Raw genomic sequence first — 24,574 nt, forward strand, 5'->3', positions numbered from 1 at the left:
GTTGGTGGCCCACATGGCGTAAAGACATCATACATTGTATCCAATCTTGCAGTGTGTGTGCACAAAACAAGCCCCAAAAGCAGGAACTAGCTGGTCTTCTCCAACCATTGGATATTCCTCCCGCACCATGGCACACACCGTCCCTTGATTTCGTTACAGATCTACCTCCCAGTCCAGGATTCAACACCATCTTAGTAGTTGTAGACTTGTTCTCTAAAATGGCACACTTTATTCCTTTTAAGGGTCTTCCAAATGCATCCAGTTTAGCAAAAGTATTCCTGGAGGAAATCGTAGGGCTACATGGCTTTCCATCGGTCTTGATCTCAGATCGAGGTCGTCAGTTCGTATCCAACTTGTGGAGGAAATGCTGTTCAATGGCCCAAATTGACATTCGACTATCCACAAGTCACCATCCTCAAACAGATGGCCAAACAGAAAGAACAAACCAAACCCTCGAGCAATACTTACGTTGCATGTTATATCAAGTGGAAAGAAATTGGAAGGACTTGTTATGGATAGCTGAATATGCCTATAATAATTCATTACACACCAGCACTGGACAAACACCTTTCTACACTATATATGGTAGACATCCATGTACTTCAGAATTGGATCTCCCAACCCCTTTGGAAATGCCAGCGGTTAAAACCCTACATACGACTATTTCCCAGGCCTTCAAAGAAGCAGCAGAACATTTACTCCAAGCCAAGAACAGAAAAGAAATTTGCTGACCAACATCGTAGTAAAGCCCCCGACTATCAAATTGGAGACAAGGTCTGGTTAGCATCAAAATATGTGCCCATAAAAGGGACTCAGACCTTTTGTCCCCGATATCTGAGACCTTATTCTAATGAATCCATAATAAATCCAGTGGCAGTTAAATTAGCCCTACCACCCACTATGCAGATTCATCCTGTGTTTCACGTATCACTCCTGAAACCGGTACAACCTAGTACTTGGGTTACAACACCACCAAAACCAGTATTAGTTGACGGAGAACCAGAGTTTGAAGTAAAGGATATCCTAGACTAAAAATACACCAGATCCAAACTATACTACTTAGTTGATTGGAAGGGATACGGCCCTCAAGACAGATCATGGGAACCTAGTGAATACATCCATGCACCTCGCTTAATTAAAAGGTTCCATCAGAATTACCCAGCCAAACCAGGACTAGGCAGAAGTGCCACTGTGAGAGGGGCCTTAGGGTGGAGTACTGTCATGACCCTTGCCCCTGGCCCTCACTGGCAAGTCAGCCTTCCAGTTAGGGCCAGGTCAACGGCCTTAAAACCTCATCCAAGACTCTCTTGGAGTCAGTCCTGGCACCTTTGGTGCCAGGCTCATAATCATCATGAAGACCAACATTAGAATGCAACTATTTACTTGGGACTATTTAACTTGGGGGGGTTCAGCCAACATGGAGGCACACATAGCTCAGTTACAGGGAACTGAGCTATGCGGTCTAGTCTTTTGGGTGTAGCAGGCCTGGGACTACTTTACCTGGACTACTTTGGGTGTGGCAGGCCTGGGACTATTTTACCTGGACTACTTTACCTGAGACTATTTAAACTGCACCCAAACAGCAGAACATGCTTTGCGTTATTCTGCTGTGGGTAACGTAACGCTCACCGTGTCCAGTTCTTTGATGCCAGCTTACCTGAAACCAAGGACCTGCAGAGAGAGAAGGAACACTACGAAACTTACCTGGAACAGTATCCTGTCTTCAATCCATCGCCGACTTCAGTTCCACTCATTCACCTGAAGGTACGAACTCCATCATCTGGCACCGCATGCATCCTGGAATAGCAGAACCTGGAAAGAGGAGAAAAAAAGACAGCATTAGTAAGTGTTTACTCACGTTTACTCCCGAATGAAGAAAGACACACAATTCTTACCTGGGTAGTCATCTCCTGGTCAGTATCATCGCTGGAACATTACGGCGCTCGGCGAGGAACATCGCAACCTGCAAGGAGAGAAAAGACACAGGTTAGCAATATAAAAGGCGAAACAGCTCCGTGCATCGCGCATTGCTCACCGGACAGCATTGCACACACCGCGCTTTCACCTACTGGCCCATGCTCATCATCAAAATGCATGACAACACCAAAATACTTTTCCATACCTAAAAGGAAAGAAGCAAGACATTATTATTCAAACTAAGAGGAATATAAGAACTGCATATAAAGACTGTAAAGCAGCAAACCTACGGAGTCGCAGCAGGCCTGGATTTCCACATGGGGGCTTGCACCAGTGAAGTAACTTGGTCGCTGCTTGCCCCCCACATCTACGCGCCCCTGCCACGAGGAGCAGGACAGAGAATCCACCTTTTACAATATTAAGGTGAGGAGAAGGCCCAAGCAGGAGGAAGGAGTTGAGGCCAAGGGAGGTGGGAAAACAAAGACAATCTGGCATTGAATCCAGCTCTGCTATATTGCAGACCCATCTTTAACCAGAGGCCTTACTAAGGGACCGGGAGAGGGTTCGAGAGTGCAAATCATCCAACCAGGGCTGGGTGGCGTCCCCGTGGATACCAGGGGAGCGTAACATACGGACAGGCAGGAGGGAAGAAAGCAAATAGCAAGTAAAGTAGTGTCCAAAGCACTACGTGAAAAGGCACGTTTTTAGAGCTTTTCAGAAGGCCCATTACGAATGTTCTGCCCTCAAGTGTGGTGGGAGAATGTTCTATTGAAGAGCGGCCACGGAAGGGAAACTGGCACCTCTGCCTAGGGGTGGCTTGGATTTAGGCATGATGAGTGTGTGGACATAAACTCTTCTGATGAGTCTGGACGACTGGGCTTCAGCAAAGCTTTGGACGAGGTATGGTGGAGCAGAGTTCGAAAGGCATCGGTGTGTGATCAAGAGAGTTTTGAAGATAATCCTTTCCTTAAATGGAAGCCAGTGGGCATTCATTTGCCAAAGCAACAGACACTCCCAGTTTGCAGCAAGTTCTTGTGCTTGGACGGTCACTTACTGTAGCTCAGCCAACAGTGCATTCTCAGACTGGTTGATACAGTTGCCCTGAAAATCCCAACACACCATGACTCAGAAGGAACCGAACACACCCATGGCTCTCACTTTTTAACAAAGTCAGATTAACTGAATTCCTAGCCTCGTCTCAGTCTCAGATGTCAAGTCATATTTGCCATACTGAGCTGAGGAAGCCCACCCTACACCCACCTGCCTTGGAAATATTTGTTTCAAAACTGGACAGCAAGGAGCTCTACGACCCTGGAGAAAGTGAGACTGTTCAAGCTACTAACCCTATGTCAGACGGCATGGGTACCTCTGCGTCCAGAATTTGGCCCAAACATGTCATGGAGATCATGGTGATGGTAGTCTTATTGACACTTGTGTATGAGGGGCCAGCCTCCATGCTTATCCTCAGTCCGCAGTATCTGACAGTGTGATCAATCTCTTCTGCTTGACCATCCTACTGTCACCGGGAGAAGATCTTGACTGGTTGAGCTCATTCTCTCAGACATAGAGCAGTGGGCCAAGTCAGGGAATTGTAACTGAAGCTTTCCTGATGATGTCCTAGGGATATGTCAAGAATTGTCCCTCTTCTCAGATTCCTAACATTTACTCAAGGCCATTCAATGATATCGTTATGGACCTAAAGCTTTGGAAACAAACCCGCACAAAAGAAATATCTATTTGGGTGTAAATTGTCTGTAGGAGGAGTTTTCTTATTGATTGGGGTTTTTGGGAATAACAAGAAGTGAACGAGCAGAAGCAGCATGACAAAATGTACTATTATGATGTGTTATTGAGGGGCCATGACCATGTGACCTGGGATGGGAAAATGGGAATGCATTATCCATGTAATGCTGTTGTGCTGTTTTTCTCAATGGCACCTATCCTGGAAAGTTGTGTTGCCTTTGCAACTAAATTCACTGGTGGTAGGGTTACAGACTAGTCCCAAGCATAATTACGCAAACGCAATGTATCCAGTTCTTCCTGCATTCCCAGCTCCGAGTGTCCCCAAAACAATGTGGGTGTTATGTTCAGAGAACAGGATTTGAGCTCCTCTTTCTTTAGGTAATAACATTGCCTTCATATCTGGCTGCTAATTGAATTTACGTTCCTTTGTTACATTGAGAGTATATTGCCTGCATCCCAGTGAGATGCAACAGTTTATGATGCTACAAGAAAAGTGCAGAGAACAATATGTGTACGTAAATAGTTTAGATTTCCCTATGCAAAAGTAAATTTTGTCAGCTAGCCACTTGGCAACAGTAACATCAAGAAAGGATTTAACTAAAAAAAGCTGAAAGAAAGAACTACTATAGTTATAAAACAAACAATATACAACAGAATTTAAGTAGACGTGCAGATTACGGTTGCAAAAAAATGTTAATTGCCAGCAACTCTTGATGACCTTGTGAAAAAAAATCTTGTCTATTTCTAACATAAATGACATTATGGAACTAGGAAATAATAAAAAGTGACTCTCAAATGAAAACTCTTAAAATGAATAATCCAATAAAATGTGAGGATTTATCATTCATTCAGATGATATATTTTGGCAACATTCAGATTGGGCGTGGCAAATTAATTCTATTATAGCCATGGAAACAAATTGAGCGGTGTGCGGGCAGACGCATACATAAAGTCATTTTAACTTTCCGTTTCCTCTAGAAAGAAAACAACTTACAACACTCTTGAGAACACCAGCTCGCTTAGACACACAGGGCCTGATTCACAACAGCGTTTCATAACGGCAAAACCCCAATGGAAAACGCTCTATGAATTAGGCCCATAGACTAGTTCCAAGCCTAATTACGCAAACATAATGTATTTCTTCCTGCGTTCCCAGCTCCGAGTGTCCACAAAACAATGTTGTTATGTGGGGGTTAGTTCAGAGAACAGGATTTTAGCTCCTTTTTCATTAGGTAATAACATTGCCTTCATGTCAAGCTGCTAATTGAATTTACGTTCCTTTGTTGCATTGCGAGTATATTGCCTGCATCCCGGCGAGATGCAACAGTTTATGATGCTCCAAGAAAAGTGCAATTGTACGCCCCCACGCACTCTTTCAAGCTGGCCAAATTTTTAAGGCCAGGTACCCATTTCTTCCATCACACCACCTTTGACAGCAAAGACAAGAATATCATGTGACCTGCGATGGCAAACTGGGAATGCATTATCCATGTAATGCTGTTGTGCAGTTTTTCTCAGTTGCACCTATCCTACAAAGTTGTGTTGCTTTTGCAACTAAATTCAGTGGTGGTAGGGTTACAGGCTAGTTCCAAGACTAATTACGCAAACACAATGTACCCAATTCTTCCTGCGGTTCCCAGCTTTGAGTTTCCCCAAAACAATGTGGGTGTTAAGTTCCTTAGCTTCATAAGTAGATGTTTGTAATTGCTTTATTTTAATACTAGCCCTGCTCCTAAACGTGCCCTCATCCAGATATGTGGGAGAAAAGAAGGCAGCTATTTTCCATGTAAACTCTGGAAGGCCGTTCCTCTTTATCTTTCTATCATTCGTTCACTGACTTCATCAGAAATGTTATACAAACTCTTTAACACTTGAGTGTCCTCCTAGACAACTTACATGTCAACTGTGTGATTAGCCAGAATCTAATTAAGTTTTGAATGTTTTGTTTCAAACTTTTTTTTGTAACCATAACCTGTGCTACTGCTTAAGTCCTTTACTGTTTGTATATTGTTTGTTTTATAACTATAGTAGCTCTTTCGTTCAGCTTTTTTTTGTTAAATCATTCCCTGATGTTATTGTTGCCAAGTGGCTAGCTGACAACATTAACTTTTGTATGGGGAAATCTAAACTATTTACGTACACGTATTGTTCTAAATACTAACAAACATGCATTGCTGTACAGAAATAAATGGGGCAAAACAAAGGAAAACCAGGTTAATTGCCAGCAACTCTTGTTGACCTTGTGAAAAGAAAAATCTTGCCTATTTCTAACATAAATGACATTAATGTGCAATGGAACAAGGAAATAATAAAAAGTGACTCTCAAATGAAAACTCCTAAAATGAACAATCCGATAAAATGCAAAGATTTATCAGTCGTTCAGATGATATATTTTGGCAACATTCAGATTGGGCCCTGCAAATTAATTCTATTATAGCCATGGAAACAAATAGAGGGATGTGCGGGCAGACGCATACATAAAGTCATTTTAACTTTCCGTTCCCTCTAGAAAGAAAACAACTTACACCACTGTCGAGAACACCAGCCAGCTTAGACACATCACTTCATTCCACAAGCCTAGGGGGTTGTACTGCGGAAATTCAATAACCTACGCATTATATATTATTTTCCAATATTTTTGTTTTCTCAAGGATCATGATGGAAAGTGATATATAAATAATATATAAAAAGTAAAGGAAATAAATATTAGTAATATATTCTCTCATTTCTCTGTGACAATATGTTCAATAGAAAATGCAAATATCTCAGTCTTGTAAAACATGGCCGCTCGCCCAGACGTCGACTGCTAGAGGTAGACCATCATCCAGGGAAATTCTTTGCCAAGACCACGTTCACTGGAAAATTATACATCAATAATCTGGGGCGTGTGTGCGAAGTCCACAATTTGAACACCAGCCTGCTCCAACAGTGAGTTTATAGGCATGTGGTCGAGCCGATTCCTATCCAGATGCATGAAGTGCAAATTGTTTCCTAAAAGAAAGACAGAAGAGCTATAATTGAGCAAATACATGTGTTAAACAAATATAACTTTAGTACAAATATGATAACATTACAACTTCTTGCAATTGATCTTTTTAGCAATGAACCCTAATACAGGAGGATTAAATGCCTGGTATCGGCCCGGGGACCAAGTTAGAGGCCCGAGTGTAGTGAAGGCCTTTACAAGATCGCTGCGGTGATACCATCATGAGGGTCTTTACATGCTGCTGGGGACCTTGGCATTCACAGCTGGAAGTGCACACTGTTGGTGAAAGCCACAGGTGAAACACAGCAGGCTTGTGTGATTCGTAGTTTGTGATGACCAGTATGTGATGACCAGTTAACATTGCCTAACCTGCCATTGGATAAGGCGCCCCATGATTGACATGACGTAGGGGCTACTATTCATGGAGCGGGCATGTCACATGGCTTCAGTTCCTTTCTTCTGCACACTATGCAGTTCCCAAAAATCGGCGTGATCGAACGAGCACAGTGAGGGAGCCCAAAACAACCAAGAAAGGTTTGGGGGATTGGATTCTCCCCACGCGAAAGTTATTTTGAATAATACGTAAAATGCTACATTACACGACACGCTTTGTGAAAATTGGGTAAAAAGCCAAACAGCTTGCAATACGTTTTGTTGGGTAATTAATGGACAAATCCAAAAGATGGAAGTTAACAACAGGGCATGGGGCATTCCCCAATGCATTTTTATGATGCCTTCCCCCACTATATATGTCAGTATAAAAAACATTTTCACACTGGCTGTACTAATATATTTCCATGCACGCTCACCAATATATGCCGGTATTACTATAAAAGAACATGCAGGTTTGCTTTGCGCATAATGCCAGTATTGCTTTGCGCATAATGCCAGTAAACCAATGTAAAAGCATACTCCATTTAGCTTGCTATTAAGAATGCAATGTCAAAATTTAACATTTGAAAAAGTCCAAAATGGCTTCAACAATGTAAGCCAGTCTAAGCATGTAATAACACAATGCTTGCTTTGCCATTGATGCCCAATAAAAAATGCTATGCCTCAGTAAGAAATCATAGCTAGACTGTCTGCACCAAAATATGCCAGTCTAGCCAAGTAACACTACTCATCAAGCTTACTTTATCATAGATGTCCAGTAAAAAAAAATGCCATGCCATTGTAGGAAAACATGCATTGCATGCATCCAGCAAGAACATGTTTTCTTACCTTGGTATTGCCCTGCATCAATGCCCCCTCCAAGCCAGAGCCAACACACCCGCACATTCATATACACATGCACACAAGAAGTCAAACACCCATAGAGCTCTCTCAGTCATTCACACGACACCCCAAGAACACTTCATTCAAGCAGATATATGATTGTGTGTATCTGCCTGAGGAAAGTGTTCTGCTGCGTGTCATGTTAATGACGAAGAAAGTTCTATGGGTGTATGACTGCTTGTGTACATGTGTATATGAATGTGTTTGTGTGGGCTCAGTGGGGGCATTAATGCAGGGCAATACCAAGGCAAAATAATATTCTTGCTGGCTGCCATGTGAATGATTAATTCACACAGCAGAACATTTCACTGACACAGATACACATATGTATAGATAGACACATGCACATATGCAGTCAAGCACCCATACAGCCTCTCAATCTTACAAATGGCACTCACCAGAACCCTTAATTCACACAGTTACACTCTCTCACGCTTGCACGCACTCACACACATGTTAAAAATACATCTCACACACATAAACGAACAAGATACTTACCCATGGTAATGTTCTTTCGACTGGATGTTCCTCACACGCATTCCTTATCTTTGATATTTCCATATCCAGCTTGCTGCTTTGGAAAGGAAATTTCAGTAGCAGGAGCTGTGTGTCGATGATGTCGAGTCAATGTCCGTCGAAGGCTTCCGTCTCGATGTCGACGTCATCAGTGGTATAAATAGTCGCACGCAGCGTCCGTTGCTCAGTTACGTTTTGAAGAGTTAGGTATTGTGTAGGATGAGACAGTTACTACCCTTGAGGGAGAGCAGACTAACTACAAGGGACGTTTTACTGCGGGGAAAGATGGGAGGGGCGATAAGGAATACGTGGGAGGAACATCCAGTCAAAAACACGTTACCATGGGTAAGTAACTTGTTCTTCAAATGGATTGTGTCTTCCCAAGTATTCCTTATCTTTGATAGACTCCCAAAGCAGTAAAGTATAAAGGAGGAGGGAGTAATATTTGTATCATCTAACTATGCACAGAATGCAATACTGCCTTTCCAAATTTAGTTTCCTGGCTAGTGAAGGAATCCAAGCTATAGAATCTAGTAAAGGTGTGTGCAGACTACCATGTGGCAGCTGCACAAATGTCTTTTACTGGAACTCCCCTTTGAAGAGCTGACGAAGCTGAGATACCCCTGGTTGAATGAGCCCTCAGATGTTCTGGAGGGTCCCTACCTGCCAATGTGTAACATTCTATAATAGAATAATCCACCTTGAAATTGTCTGCTTGGTAATGGCTAGACCTAGCTTGTGACCTGTGTATCCCACAAATAATTGGTCTGTTTGTTTTAGCTTTGCCAGTCTGCTAATATAGAAGCTCAAAGCACGCTTTGGGTCAAGTCTGTGCAGCCTTTCTTTCTCTTTCCCCAGATGAGGAGGGTAAAAAGAAGACAAGGTTATCTTTTGAGTAATATGAAATTCCGACACAACCTTTCGAAGGAAATGTGGCTGCACCTGTAGAACAACCTTATCTTTATGAAAGACAGTGTGAGGGGGTTTGTAGGATAAAGTCGTAACCCGCTCACCCGCCTTGCAGAAGGTATTGCCACTAGAAAAACAGTTTTGAAGGTAAGGAATCTAACCAGGCACAAATGAAGGGGTTCGAAAGGAGTACCCATTAGAAATGTTAAGACTAAATGTAGGTCCCAAAGGGGGACTTGAAAAGGAGTTGGGGGGTCAACCCTTTCAAAAATGGAATAACCAAGGGTATTTTGAAGTGCGAGGGTTCCTTAGCAGTGCGTTTAAAAATGGACGGTGCTGTTAGGTAACCCTTAACTGTGCCGATCTGGAGTCCTAAATTTGCCAGGTGTAAAAGGAAACATAACACCGTCTGTGAATTGCATTAAAAAGGATCAACATTTTTATCTCTACACCAGCTGCAGAACTTGTTCCAACGACAGCGGTATAGTGATTTGGTTGCTGGCCTTGTGACCGAAAGCAACACCTCCATTACATAGTCTGGGAGCTCCCGATCTTTGTACCTCAGCCTTTCAGGACTTCCTGAGCTAGTTACCACTCGTGGGATACTGTGCTCTGTCTGCTCAGAGGGTCCACTGCCGCGTTCATCTCTCCGGCTAGGTGGACTGCCGACAGAGAGATCCCTTCTTGTATTACCCAAAACCAGAGCTGCATTGCTTCTCTGCACAGTGGTAGTGACCCTACACCCCCTCTTTTGTTGAGGTAGTACATGGCCACTGTGTTGTCTGTCATTATCAGGACATTCTTTCCCGTACAGAGGGCACAAAGGCCTTCAGCGCTAGTCTGATGACCCTCAGCTCTAAAAGGTTGATGTGTAGTTTGGACTCCGATGGAGACCAAAGACCGCTGATGGTCAAATCGTTGGTATGGGCTCCTCACCCCGTAAGTGATGCATCTGTCACTACCGTTATCTCTGGCCATGGTTGCCAAAAAGGTTCTCCATTCAAGAGGTTTTCTCGGGAAGCCCACCACTGAAGGTCCCAAGCAACTCTGTTCGGTGTTTGAAGGAGATCTGACATCTTTTCCCGAGAATTGTGACCACTGGTTCCTGAGAGCCCACTGGAGGGATCTCATTCTCAGGCAGGCCTGAGGCACCAAAAAGACGCAGGATGCCAATCCGCCGAGCAACCTCAGAAAGTTGAAGGCTGCAAGATAGCGGGCATTTTGGAACTTTGTCATTATCTGTAAAATTTCTTCAGCCCTCACCTCTGATGGCGTGGCTTTTCCCAGGGATGTGTCCAGGAATGCTCCAATAAACTGGAGTTTTTGAGATGGTATCATATGGGAGTTCCTGAAGTTGAGGGAGAAGCCCAGCCTGTGGAGGGAATGGCAAACAATATCTATGTGATTCCGAGCATGTTCCGGGGAATTCGCTCTGATCAACCAATCGTGCAGGTAGGGGTAGATGTGAATCCCCCCTCTCCTGACACTCGCTGTCACAACCACCATTAGCTTGGTGAAGACCCTTGGGGCAGAGGTTAGCCCAAATGGCGGAACCCGAAACTGATAGTGAGAGCTGCCAATGGCGAACCTCAGGTACTTTCTGTGCTTTAGATATATTGGCACATGAAAGTAAGCATCCTGAAGTTCCAGAGATACCAATCAATCCTGGAGTTGGAGGGTCTGAAGGATCTGAGAACGTCTAACCATCTTGAACTTGTCTTTCCTTAGGAACTTGTTCAATTCTCGAAAGTCCAAGATGGGTCTTATTCCTCCGTCCATTTTCGGAATTAGAAAATATGGGGAGTACCAACCCTTGTTCCTCTCCGCCGCAGGTACCGGTTCTATAGCACCTTTCTCTAACATGTCCAAAATCGCCTGCATAAGGAGCGGTTCTGGAAACATCAGAGAGTTCTTCCCCGGTGGATAACTCTGAGGTGTGTGTAGGAAAGGCAGGCAGTAACCTGTGGCAACTGTTTCCAATTCCCAAGCACCTGAAGTAATAGCCTCCCATTCTGTCAGATGTTGAGTTAACCTGCCTCCTACTGATGTCTCGTGATGTAAGACCTGAGAGGGGCTTTAGGGTGGCTGAAGCAGATGCTAAGGGTAAAGCAGCACCTGCAGATGCGGGCTTAGTACCTTTGCCCCGTTCACCATGGGTTGAATTGTCTACGGCCCCTTTAGAGCTGGCTGTCCTCTGCCTAATAGCGAAAGGACCTACCCCAGTGTGCATGTGGCATTTGCAGACTTTAATGCCATGCTGCATGCCGAGAAAACTTTCTTGGCCATGGCGTCAACCTTTTTATCGTCACGATCCTACAGGATTGTGGGATATGCAGATTGTCTTACTGAAGTTGCAGCTTGAACAACCAAGCTTTCTGGGGTTTTTAGATAAGTATAGAGGGTCTGCAGATGAAGCTCTATATTTTGCTGACAGTTTCTTACTGACTGTTCGTAAATGACCTATAATTACTCTCAGCATGTTCCCCTGGTTCAGGCTTCCTAAATCTATCTCTGGGGAGGTAACTATTCCGCTTGCTTCCTGCAAGGAATCCTGCAGATCTTTCAATCTGACCTCTTCTGGAATTAGTTCTTCTGGAATGTGAGATCTAATACATTCTAGACCAAAGGGTCTTTCTGTATCTGAATCCTCTCCCTCCTCATAAATTGAGGATAAAGCTCTGAAATAATCAGAGCGTGGTAGAGGTGTGTAGCTCTTTTCCAATGAGGAGGGAGCAATAGCAGTCATTAAGGGAGGAGTTAAACTTGTCACTGTCGATGTAGACGTCAGTGGCCTCGAAGGATTTGTGAATGGCCTCGAGGACATTGATAGAATCAACAACAACTTCAACGTTTTCGATGAAGTCGTCGAAGGGATTGAAGTGATCAGCGTCGACAGGGTCGATGTTCGAGGCCTCGAAGATCTTTCTTTCAATGGAGGTGCCGAAGGCGTCGACGCAGTTTTCGGTGTCGACGTGTGAGTCGACAGTGTCGACGCCTTTGGCGTCAAAAAGGCTTTGACCCGACTCAAGGGTTTTTCACGCTCTCGAGTAGTATGTCTTGCTGAGATTTCTTATGTTATGTTTTTATTGTATTTTGATCTGTTCAATCCTTAACTTTCATTATAACAAAGCGAGAGTGTCCCAATCCAGTATAGTGGGGATGAAGCAGGGAATTGATTGGTCATGAAGGAACTGCAAGATGATTGGTAGACAAGGGGATAAGGGAATAGCTGCAGGGTTCTAAACTGCCTTTCATTGTCCTCCTTTAAACAGGAAGGTCCTGTTTTATTAATCCTCTCTGTAAGACCCTATTTAGATCCCTTAAATGAATGTCCAGGTTGGAGTAGAAGCAGGTTTGAAGGCAGACCTACGTGGGACAAGGCAAGCAGAGAATCTGGTGGGAGCACTGCGCTCAGAGTCCTTGGAAAAACCATTTAATTAAGTGACATTTTAAAACTTGAAAGCAGCGCAATAATTTCATGACTGAAGCCGTCAGTAAGGTTGTTTACGGTTACTTTAGTAAATTTAGGTATTTAGTTAGTGAGGAAGACTCGCAACCTCAACAGATAATTGGCTTGAATTCCACTCTCAAGAGAACTGGGAAATCAGAGTTCCATGCTCTGTGAACTGTTGCTACTTTCCATGCATAGAATCATGTGTTTATTCAATTCCCTGAAGTGAACGTAGATTCAACGCGAGCTGCGAGTGAAAACCATTTCTATTTTGCTTACCCGTTCAATTAACAAATATTCTGAGCACGCGATCGTTGGCTGGCATTCATTTCCGTAGAATGTGCCGTTCGCGCACATGAACTTGAAGTCTAGCGTCCTTAGTGAAGGAAGCTAGGGATTAGTGTTGCTTGTTGCACATGCGCAGCAGCGTTTTCAGTCGTTTTCCTTGACTGCCGCTGCACGCATGCACAGGGAATTATCTCCTTGCGACGTGGGATTAGCATTCCAGTTTTAGGATCCAAGACACAGTATGAACAGAGTATTGCATTAATCTGTATTTAGGCATTATAAACGCCAATTGTGGAAAGAGAAAGGTTGGACCACTCGTTCACATGTGACTCTGCTTATGTTCCAGCAATTTATAGTCAGCGATCTCCTGATGTTTTAACAATAGTTTTGAATGGAGTGAACCCTTAAGATCTGCAATGCTAACGCCAAGGTGAAACAAATATTCATGTTACATTTACCTTTATTTATTTATACCGCGCACAATCGACCTGCAGGCATGATGGTGCAACAGCACACACAATATATATAAACGTGAACAACAAATAACAAAGAAATGGCGCTATTACTATCCAAAAACGAATCCCAGCATAAGTGAAGCTAACAAATAAAATATGACAGTAATTTAAGCGATCAATTTAGTACAATGTTCATCTTTGATGTCGATAGTGGGAGGTTCCGTTTATGGAGACTCTGTAGAAACAAAGGTAAACTGCTTGATCCACATCCCACCACAATACAATCAGTATTATCCTCACTACACCAATCATTAATATGAATTCTTCGTAGAACCCTAAAGTCAGCTGGTCTGACACAATTGGGAACCACTTTTATATTAAGACAGGCTTGCATTTTGTTCTTTAAGGCCTCCCTTGTTTCATGATGAGTTGGTTTCACTACATTAATTATTATAAAGTTTCTTGGATCAAAAACAAAGCTACTCAAAGTGGAGTGACTGATTTTTGCCATTTCAAATTTTTGCAGGCGCAGATCCTTAAGGGAAGTATTCATCAATGGTTCCACCGGTCTGATAGCCAATGAGGCCCCCTTTAATAGGGAGTTGGGGCCAGGGATAATGATGGCAGGTACTCCCTTCTTCTGTGCGGGCAATTTTAATTGAAGCTTTTATTAAATGGAGAAAATACAAATTTAAATGTACAAAGTCAAAACACAAAACAATGAAGACAGAGACTTCTAGTAATAAGTATGTATAAAGTCAAAATACAAAACACTGAAGACAAAGACTTCTAGTTATAAGTATTAAGAGTCCGCTTCCTTTAATAACTCTTTCATTAGAACTCAGTCATAAAGGAAGTAGTTACCTTTCAATCCCATCTTTGCTCAAAAGGATTGTGAGGTGTCTCTGAATTCATTCTGCCTTCCGGCTATCAAGGAAGGCTACACAGGTACAGAGAATTTCAGGGGAGTTAGGGTGGGTAATTGGTTAGACAGAGAATTAACATATCAAGTATTTCATCCTCTGCAGGGGAACAGCTGATCGGAGAGAGTAACCTGTGTTCTGTTTTTTATTTTATCTACTTCCCCCTTTCCCTCGGGGGTGTAGAGACTTCTGCTGTTTCAGTCAGCAGTTGATTACACATCTCAGGGGGACTGTGAGGGCCAGCAGCTCCTGCGGAACAAGATTCAGGAACGGACAGGCAAGGCCGCGTTCTCGAACACCTTCATCATGTTTTTAGGAAATTCCTCCCACTGAGCCGGGGGCATGTTCCTCTCTCCGGTGAACTGGAGGATGTCGAAGGGGATCTGTGACACCTTTTTTTTACTGTGCTTCAAAGCGGATGAGTGATGCGATCCGCTCCGAGATCTAGATCCGGAGTGTTTTTTTCGTCGAGGAGACGGCGGTCTCGACTCGTCTGAGGTAAATTTGGTAGGGGTAATGGATTTTTTAGGCCTACCTCTCTTAAGCTTCCCTCTGCGCTCCCTTAAGGCTTTCGCCGTCATCAATAGGCACTCTTTGCATTCCAAACAGGGATGCTCTGCCCCAAGGCACCATAGGCAGACCCTGTGGGGATCTGTCAAGGACATCTTTGCCCCACAATCTCTGCACTTTTTGAAGCCGGATCGGAGCGTAGATGGAGCCGACAAAGAGGCCATCTCGTACAGAGGAATCAAAGGTTTTCTTGACAAAATACTCAAAGAATTAATTCTCTTCACAGAACCGAGCGTCACATTCCCGAAGCTCATGAAGCGCGGAAAAACAGAACTGAGCAAGGCACACTGCGCGCGACTATTTATACCACTGACGACGTCGACATCGAGACAGACCGCTTCAAGGGACATTGACTTGACAGTCATCAACGCGCAGCGCCCTCTACTGAATGTTTTTGTTTTCTAAGCAGCACGCTGGATATGTAAATATCAAAGATAAGGAATACGTGGGAGGACACAATCCAGTCGAGAAAAAAAAATTCTAAATGTTTAAACATACTTGAGCGGGCAACAGCTGTGATATTCTCTTGGGACTTCTCCCACATCCGCCAACATCATCATGTTGGAGGAAGAGGGTAAGGGGTCTGGAGACACCCTTCACCCCTCCTCCTGTCTATGCTTGTATCAGGCAGAGGGCAGGGTAAGCATTCTGACCCACCCCGACCTGAGACAGACAGGCATGGGAGGGGTGAAGAGCCCTTCAGGATGCCACGAGGGATGGATTTGAGGCACCCCAGTGGCACCTTGAAGGGTATGACGTCACCCGTCGTCTCCCTAATGCCTTTCACAAAGCTTTACATGAGTGATGGCATGGGCTTTTTATTCTCTGGCTTTATCCATATAAAGTGCTGTGTACGGCATAAGGGACAACACCAGTCTTTGAATTTGCAAAGAGATTAACTGTTTTTTGATTCTTTGTAAATGCAAACATTAGATTTGCATTATTATTGAGCAAGGTAAAATCACTCGGTCCATAGTGAAAATGGTTTCTTTTTTATTTTGCTTCTCTGGGTTTCTTCAAGGGGAGGGGGTCTGGAGGGTCCTGAAAAGTAAGGGTTGGTGGGAGATTTGGGGTGGGAGTGGATGCATGGGCCTGTGGAAACACAGAGGTTTTCAGCACCCACGAGGCCTAAAGTTCAATTTGAACTGACTGACATCCTGGACTAGTGTAATCAGAGAGAAACCCTACTGCTTTACACCAAGCTGTGGAGACCCCAGTGTTGATGGCTTGAGAGGAGCTACCATTGAACCCCATGGTGGACCGGTACCTTGAGAAGAAGCATCAACTGGTGCCCTCAGATCCAGATTTAGATTTTCTCTCTACCCATTTGTCCCCAGAGAGTTTCATGGTGGGGGCTGCTACAGTGAAACGTAATACCACCTCTTCCCGAGGCAGGCTGCCTTGAGACAGGGAGATCAAGAGATTGTTGGGGGCGCAAGGTGATCGCCTGAGGCAGTCTTGCTCCAAGACCGGTTAATTCATCCTGCATTATGGCCAAATACTCTTCTAGCCTCTGGATTGTCATCTCTGAGGCAGCAGATAATTGCCCAGCTGAGCAGATTAATAAAGGTATCAAAGCCTTGGTGAAGAACTGAAAGGAAGCTGCATAGTGCTTAGGAGGCACTCTTAGGTACAAACCTCTGTATTTACCCCCAACATTCAAGTGAAGCTGCTAGATATGTCCTTCAATGGGCACAACCTCTATGAGGCTGTGACGATTCTATGAATGACGTCACTTCTCCCCAAAGGGGAGCCCTATCGCACAAGGCTAAGGTGGTGCGGCTGCTACCCTACATTCCCCCTAGTGGCGGTTTAAGGCAGCAGGTCCTCATGGGGAGGGACACCCCACTTGAGGACAAGACTCACCACCTAGGGTGCAGAACCTCAGTTGACGTCATACCCCAACATTCTCTGGCCCCCCTTCCATCACAAACCCCTTTCCTGAGAATAAACATATGTACTATTGTAATACCTTGAGTACAGTCCAGCTGGAAAAAACTAGGACGACGAAGATCCCAGAAGATGTGAAAATTATTGGTCAGGCAAGTACTGGTACAAGGTGGCCCTGAGGAGGCATAACAATAAAAATGTCAAAAGAAACAAAGGATTTTCCGCCAGGGAGGAACTGGAAACAAAGTATAAAAAGAGATAAAGGACTAAACAAACTGTCAAGCCCAGAACCCAGCCCTGGAGTAGTGAGAGGCGAGGAAGCTGCCATGTGCACGAGTCCAGAAGCGGCAAATACCAGAAACTGGAGGACGCGAGCGGGAAGCAGAGAGCGTCTCCAGTGAGCCCGATGGCAGTGGATCCAAGGACCGGTGGATGAAGGTGAGGTAGTGGCGTGACCTTTGCAGGGGGTGGCCCATGTGGTCCCACAATGACACTGAGACTGCAGGGAGCAGACAGACGCGGAAATGCAGCAAAACCACCAAATCCACGGAAGACCGCGGGAAGCCAGGAAGAGAGCGGCATTAGCCCCTGGAAGAACCAGCACCATGCAAGCAGCTCCTAACAGGTAACAGGAGGCACAGGCATGCAGGTGGGGACAAGGGAAGAGTGGAGGGGTCTCAGTTCCAGCCATCAATGTGGCGGAGCCTGAAAGTGGGCCAAGAATGGTCGGGACCCCATAACGAATAGAGTGCATCCGAGGAGCACTTCCTCATCTCAATGGAGACAGCGAAACCACTGACCACAAGAGAAAGGTCATGAACCCTATAACGAATAGAGAGTGCATCTGAGGAGCACTTCTTTGTCTCAGTGGCGACAGCAACAGTACTGACCACCAGAGAAGTGTCAGGACCCTATAATGAATAGAGACTGCATCCGAGGAGTACTTCCTTGTCTCATTATAGAGAAAGAAACCACAGACCACCAGAGAAGGGTCAGGGATCCTATATTGAATAGAGAGGGCATCCGAGTAGTACTTCCTTGTTTCAGTGGAGCCAGCGAAACTACTGACCACCAGAGAAGGGTCGGGGTCCCCACATCGAATAGAGACTATATCCGAGGAGTACTTCCTCATCTAAGTGGAGAGAGAGAAACCACTTACCACCAGAGAAGGGGACGGGTCCCTAAAATAGTTGAAAGCAGCAATAGAGGAGAATGTACCCACATGGGGACAGGTACGACCACTTAGAGTACAGAACCTCAGTTGTTGTCACGCCCCAATATTCTCTGGCTCCCTTCCATCACAACCCCCTTTCTTGAGGATAAACATATGTACTATTGTAATTCCTTCAGTACAGCCCAGAAAGAAAAGACTAGGATGAGGAAGATCACAGAAAATGTGAAAAGTACTGGTCAGGCAAGTACTGGTACGAGGCGGCACTGAGGAGGCATTAAGATGCAAATGTCAAAGGAAACCAAGGACATTCTGCCAGGAACCCTAAAAAAGTTGAAAGAAGCAACAGAGGAGAACGTCCTCAACCCAGTGGCCACAGGAAAATCACTAAATACTGGATAAGGGTCAGGAACCCAAAGCAAATTGCAATAAAGCATAAAGAGAACTTTAGCCAATTCAGTGATGTGAGGGACATCAATGAAACTCAAAAAAAAAAAAAAAGAGTTGGGACACTGAAGAGCATGAGAACACAGGCCAACAGAATTGCCAAGTTGGAAAGAGTTAAGAACCTCAAAAGTTATATGTCGAGAACCAGGGGACGGGAGAAATTCTCCCTGGTCTGAAGAGTGTGGACACTCTGATAGTGCCATAGACACCGGAAGAGAGGTATTCTCCTGGTAAAGAATCTGAAAGCTGAACCAATACAGAAGTTAATAGAACATCAGGGAAGGGAGTCATTCCTCCTGGCTTGCGCCTTTATGTAAAGAGAACCTTTCTGAGTGTACTACAAGAAGGAAGGCATTCTCCTGGTTGAAGATCCTTTGTGTTTGAACTGTGCTAGGAGAAGGGATACATTATCTTGGGCTTTTAACTATGCAGAATTCCAGTCATTCTCCGCCTGGTTTACATTATTTAGCTAAGTGTAAGGGATAGAAGTAGGGTTTTGGACAAGGAGGGCGAATATTATTTGACAGACATTCTGACAGTTCCTTTACTTTATGTTGAGGCAGGGAAGAGCACTCATGGAGCTAGGGGTAGATAGGTTTCTTTGTGATCTACAAATTAAAAGTTTATAACCAAAACTATGCCCCCCCTTGGTCAGTCTCATACTTCTACACCCTTACAGGCCAAGGCTGACGAGTTCCTCCAGAAGGTTCAGGTGTCGAAAGCCACAGTCAAATCCTTAAGTTTAGCATTTCACCATCCCCCCTACCTCAACTCTTAGGGGTCAATGTGTTCGACCCTTTGCTTCCTACACCCACACTGTAATCAAGGACAGACGCTCTCCAGCAAGCAGCAGCTGCACTGCCCCCACCACCAAGGCTGAGCTTGTGGAGCTCCGAGAGGTACTGTTGCTCCTCTGCGGCAAATTTCCGGCGTGCCACCCATATAGCGGAGAGTTTCCCTATACATTATGGAGTTGTGTCGGATCACTTCCAATGCTTGGGCTTTATAAGTCATACATACCTCCATACCCCCTCTAACCATTCTTCCTCCAGTCCCTCTCCTGCAGGAGGAGGTTCATCAGCTTTTAGTGAAAGATGCCTCAGAACTGGTGCCCTGTGCAGGGTGAGGCAGTGGCTGGTAATCTCTTTTATTCTGGTTCCAATGAAAAAATATGTTCTTTTGGCAAGTACGTATTTGGTCTGTGCACTTTCCTCAATTGTGAAATGATGTCTAATTTGAGCTACTGATGAATCTCCCCCCATCCAGACAGCTCCTTCCCGACCACCACTCCAATTGTACATATCCCACTGTACCATCTGTATAGATATCTATGCCTCTATATAACTATGTATGTATATAACGTCTGGTAACTAAGCTGATAAGTATCCTTGTAATACTTGGGACAACTACCTTCGGGTCTCGGCTGCACCATCTCAAACAAACAAACAAGTTTATTGAAATGTGCATATTTAATTTTAAGATATGTTCACGTCATGTGACGTCACTTCTCAATACATGTGTCAGAGTCCCCTCACTTTTTTTTTAGGACTTGAGTCCTGGTGTAGAGAATGGTTTTATAGTATCTTGAGGTGCTATCTGGCTTTGGTACTTACCAAATTATATATTTACTAGAGGAACAACATCTTCCGCGATCAATGTTACAGGCCTTGTTCTCTGTTATTCCACAAGAGTGGGTAAGGACCCCGCAGTGCATGGCTCCTGCATGCCTATCTCTCTTAAAATGTGTTACAAAGATGTTGGCAAAGACATTAGGGAATAGGCTAAACAAACTACTGCCTGCATTGATTCATGGTGAGCAGGTAGGGTTTATATAAGAGAGACACCGCTCTGGTCACATCAGGTAAACACTCAACTTCATACACGTGGCACAGAGTAGAGAAGACACACACCTTATTTCAACAGATGCCGAAAGGCATTCAACCATGCGGAAGTTTGATTCGTGAAGGCAGTCCTTGAAAGAACAGGAATGGGGAATAATGTCAGTACCTGGGTTGTATCATTTTATTAAGGTCCAATGGCAAATGTTCAAGTGAATCATGTCGGGTGAATTTCAATTGTTTAGGGGTACACAACAGGTGTGCCTTATCTCCCCTTTCTATTTGCCCTAGTAATCAGGGTCTTGGCAAGTGCAAAGCATCAACAAAACATTGACGTTAAGGGAGTGAGCTAGAGGAGTTTCAATTCAAAATGTCTGTTTTTGCAGATGAGATAATCTTATGTTACTAACCCTGAGGTTTCCCTGACGGCAATAATGAGTGAATTGACAGAATACAAGGTTCTTTCTGGGTTCAGAATAAATTGTACTAAATGGTGCATCTTTCTGTTAAGGAGGAGCGATAGGGGAACAAACAGATCCATGGAGAACAATGGAATCAGAGTAGAAACACACTATATAAAATAACTGGGAATACATATTCTGAGGGATTTACATGTGCTATATAATTTGAGCTTTGGCCTGATTCTGAAAAAGGCGAGTGTGGACCCTTGTAGATGGAATAGGCTGATGGCATCATGGCTTGTGCAGATGGCTGCTGTGAATATCAATGTATTACCTAGTCTTCTCGTCCTTGTTACGATGCTTCCAACTATAGTACTGGAGGCAATCTTTAGAGAAATGTATGACAAGATAGTTGCTTATGTATGTCAGGGGTAAAGGGCAAGGATTGGGAGGAATACGCTTTCTCTTCCAAAAGAGGAAGGAGGATCCAGATCTTTTGGGTACTATAAAGTTGTCCAGTGGCGTTTTATTTTTTAGAACATCTGATGGACGACTTCAGGATATATTGGACCCATCTGTACAATTATGCAACTCAACCGAAAAAGGTAAGGGACATCGTTTGGTCGCTGAGAAAGGCCAACAGATCTGGGCGAATCTGGTTATAGGGGCTATTTGGGAATTATGGAAAGAAAACAGTTCTAACAAATACCTTTCCACGTGGCCCCCCCTCTGAACTCAGTATGAGGTCAACCTATTGATTTGAGCAGATTGGGAGTTGGTCTGATGTGGGTGCAGCGAGGTTTGGTCAGCTTAGATCAAGGGGAGGATTTATGTAATTTGAATAAGTGTGGGACATGTTGGGTGTACAGGGATTTGGGGTTTTCAACATTTCCAAATAAAAGGAGAGATACTAGAGCCTAAGTGGAAGGCAAAAATAGTGAGGGACCTTACACCATTGGAAAAAGATATTCAATATTACCCAGAATAGGAAGGGGGCGATATCCACACTATCAAGAGCAATCATAGCCAGTGGGTTACAAGAGAAACCTTAGTTTAAGGTAAATTGGGAAAGGAGCTCCTGAATAAATTAATGGACAACATGTCTAACAACATTTCATTGCAATTTGTCTATTCATGTCTTGTAATTTCACTTTGAAATCCTTGTCAAGTGGCATTTCGAACCTGAGAGAATTTCCTGGGGTTGCCCCATGCGCCCAAGATGATGTGGCCCATCTGGTGCTAACTTTCACATGTGGTAGAGCTGCCCCTCCATTTAATTATATTAGTCAGAACTCCTTAATTAGATTAAAGATACTGTGGATACCCCAATGGGGGTGGTTCGATTAACGGCTTTGTTTTTATTGTCTCCCCCTGCTGCTTAGGGGAGGAAGACTAGGAATGGCACAGAAGTGGCAATCTCCCTCCCTACCTGATAGAATGGATTGGTTGCAGAAAGTAAGGAACGTTTTTCTTATGGAGATATTGACGTACATACCCAATGATTAGGTTTATTCCTTATAGAGGAATGGCGGGCCATTTTAGTAATGCACTCAAGCTTTCCAGATTAATTCCCAATGCCGAAAGGGATGTATTCATTTTCATTACACAAGGAAGCAGTTGATATTGGGAAATACTTCTCGCCTGGAGAATTTTCTGCTCCTGTCATAAGGGATGGGGCAGATATTTTAGGCCTTACAAAAAGGTTGTCTGAGAGACAGACCGTCTGGCAGAGTAACATGAGCATAATGGGTAAAATTAGATTGAAGTGCAGTAATCATATGGACAATGTATTTGGCTGGTGACCTTTTTCTGTTATGTCTGTTCCATTACCCCTTTGTGTTGTACTTTGTTTTGTTTCGTTTTTTCTCTCCCTAGTATGACTTATTGATTGGATATTTAAGTTAAGATGTTGTCTGAGAAACAGAGCTCACGGCATCATGTCAGAAGTAGCAAAGACAAAGACCGTTTCATTGTCTCACAAAACAAGTCTACAGAGCTATATCTTCACTGTACTATAAATATCCGACAGCAACCAGACCTCCACTTTTATAGGTCACAACCCTGTGACCAAAGAAAAAACTAGCAAAGATCCTTTAAGAATTGAAATGCTTTCCAAATATTGCTTCATACCAGAAAGCCTTCACCCTTCGCACGTTACACTTTTGGTTGAGGGAAGATACTGCTACTTGTCCGAATTGGGTGAACATAGAGAAATCCTCAGTTTATCCAATTCCTCCGGACTGCCTCTTTAGTATGGTCAAAAAATTAGCTATTGATAGGACCCCCCTATTTGTTAGGTATGTCCTGAAAGATTGGAAGAAATGTGTGAGACCTCAGGGGTAAAATACGTTCTGAGCTTGGAATCTTCTATCTGGGGTAACTGAGCAATTCAATTTAACAATCGTACTATATCGTGGTCCTCCTGGCAGTCTTTGGGTATCTGGAAAATTGGGTACATTTTTGATGGAACTTTTATGCTCAATTTTGAGTTCTTGAGATTTAACTATAAGCTGAGAATGTCAGAAGTACGCTGTTATTGTGTACTTCGTGAGATTTTTGAATTATAATTTTCGCCGTTGAATGCTTCTTTGCAGTGTCCGCCCCCTCCCATATTGCATTTATCTAGGAGTGAACCTCTTTCGGCTTCTACATTGTATAAGCTGCTTGCACCAAAGGAAGTTAATGTGGCATATGAATGCGATAGGGAGATATGGAGCTCAGATCTAGGTTTTGATCTCTCGGATGGTGAGTGGAATCGCATTTGTGCAGGCCTTTGTAGAAATAAAATTGATCTGGACTTGAGATGTACTCAACAGCGGGTCATACGCTCTATTTATTGTTCTCCTTCAAAGATGAAATGCTGTAAACGTATGCAAGATGACATTTGCTGGAATTGTAAATCAGATGTTGGAACGGGTTTGCATAGGTCATGCACGAAAATTACTTGTTTTTGGGAGGCTGTCATTCAGCGGATACACCTTGTGCTGGATTTTTCGCTGCCTCGTACTCCGTTAATATGTGTGCTGGGTTAGTTTCCTCTGGGTCTACGGGTGTCTGCTGATTTACTCTTTTGGGCATATAGAGCGTAGATGGCTGCAAAGAAACACATTTTAAAATGTTGGAAGTGTGATGATAGACCTTCTATTGATGACGGGTTACATGACCTTTCTTTTCTTTCAAGTAGGGAGAAAGTAACATATCAGAGGTTGAGGAAAATGGATAAACACATTGCCATATGGGATGTTTTCAAAGATCTTTATTCGTGAAATGTTTTTTCTTTTGTTCTTTCTCTTCTCTTTTTCTCTCTTCCACCCTCTTACTTCCCCCTCTCTATTGATTCTTTTATTTCCTTCACCATCTCTCGTACTGTGGACATCCCTAACAAAAAGGTTTAAACCAACAACAAGAGGGGGAGGAGGGAAAAGAGGGGGGGAGGGATAAAGGGGGGATAGAATGGGGGAAGAAATGAGGAGGGGAAGTAGAAAGGAAAGGGGAAGATGAAGAAAAATTATAATGTATTTATTGATACAGCTCTAAGGTTATTATTGTATCAATTCCTTATTAAGATTATTTTATTGTAATGATGTGTTCCTCTTTGAAAATGTTAATAAAAAGATTTACACAAAAAAAAAGAATTGAAATGCACTAGCCAGTCCCTAAGAGGAGGCCTCCCTCCCCTGTCCAGCTCACGCTGGATGGGACCACGAGTACTATTTTTGACGCAGATGTCTCCACTGTCCCAATCACAAGTCAGACCCTTCTGGAATTCTCACCATGCACCCCCACCGATGAAC

General features: G+C 43.8%; 1 protein-coding gene across 4 annotated transcripts in view; it reads right to left on the minus strand.

The window, feature by feature from the left end:
* Positions 1-6,014: 6,014 nt before the first annotated feature.
* Positions 6,015-24,574, minus strand: part of PRXL2C (peroxiredoxin like 2C) — a 235,895-nt gene continuing 217,335 nt past the window's right edge. For all 4 annotated transcript variants that reach the window (XM_069625678.1, XM_069625676.1, XM_069625677.1 and 1 more), the window contains one exon: positions 6,015-6,651. In XM_069625678.1, the coding sequence (XP_069481779.1) occupies positions 6,621-6,651 (31 nt within the window). In that variant the 3' untranslated portion in view covers positions 6,015-6,620. The remainder of the gene's footprint in view (positions 6,652-24,574) is intronic.

This window comes from Ambystoma mexicanum, chromosome 6p, assembly GCF_040938575.1.
Source record: "Ambystoma mexicanum isolate Mex_15411 chromosome 6p, UKY_AmexF1_1, whole genome shotgun sequence".
NCBI lineage: Eukaryota > Metazoa > Chordata > Amphibia > Caudata > Ambystomatidae > Ambystoma > Ambystoma mexicanum.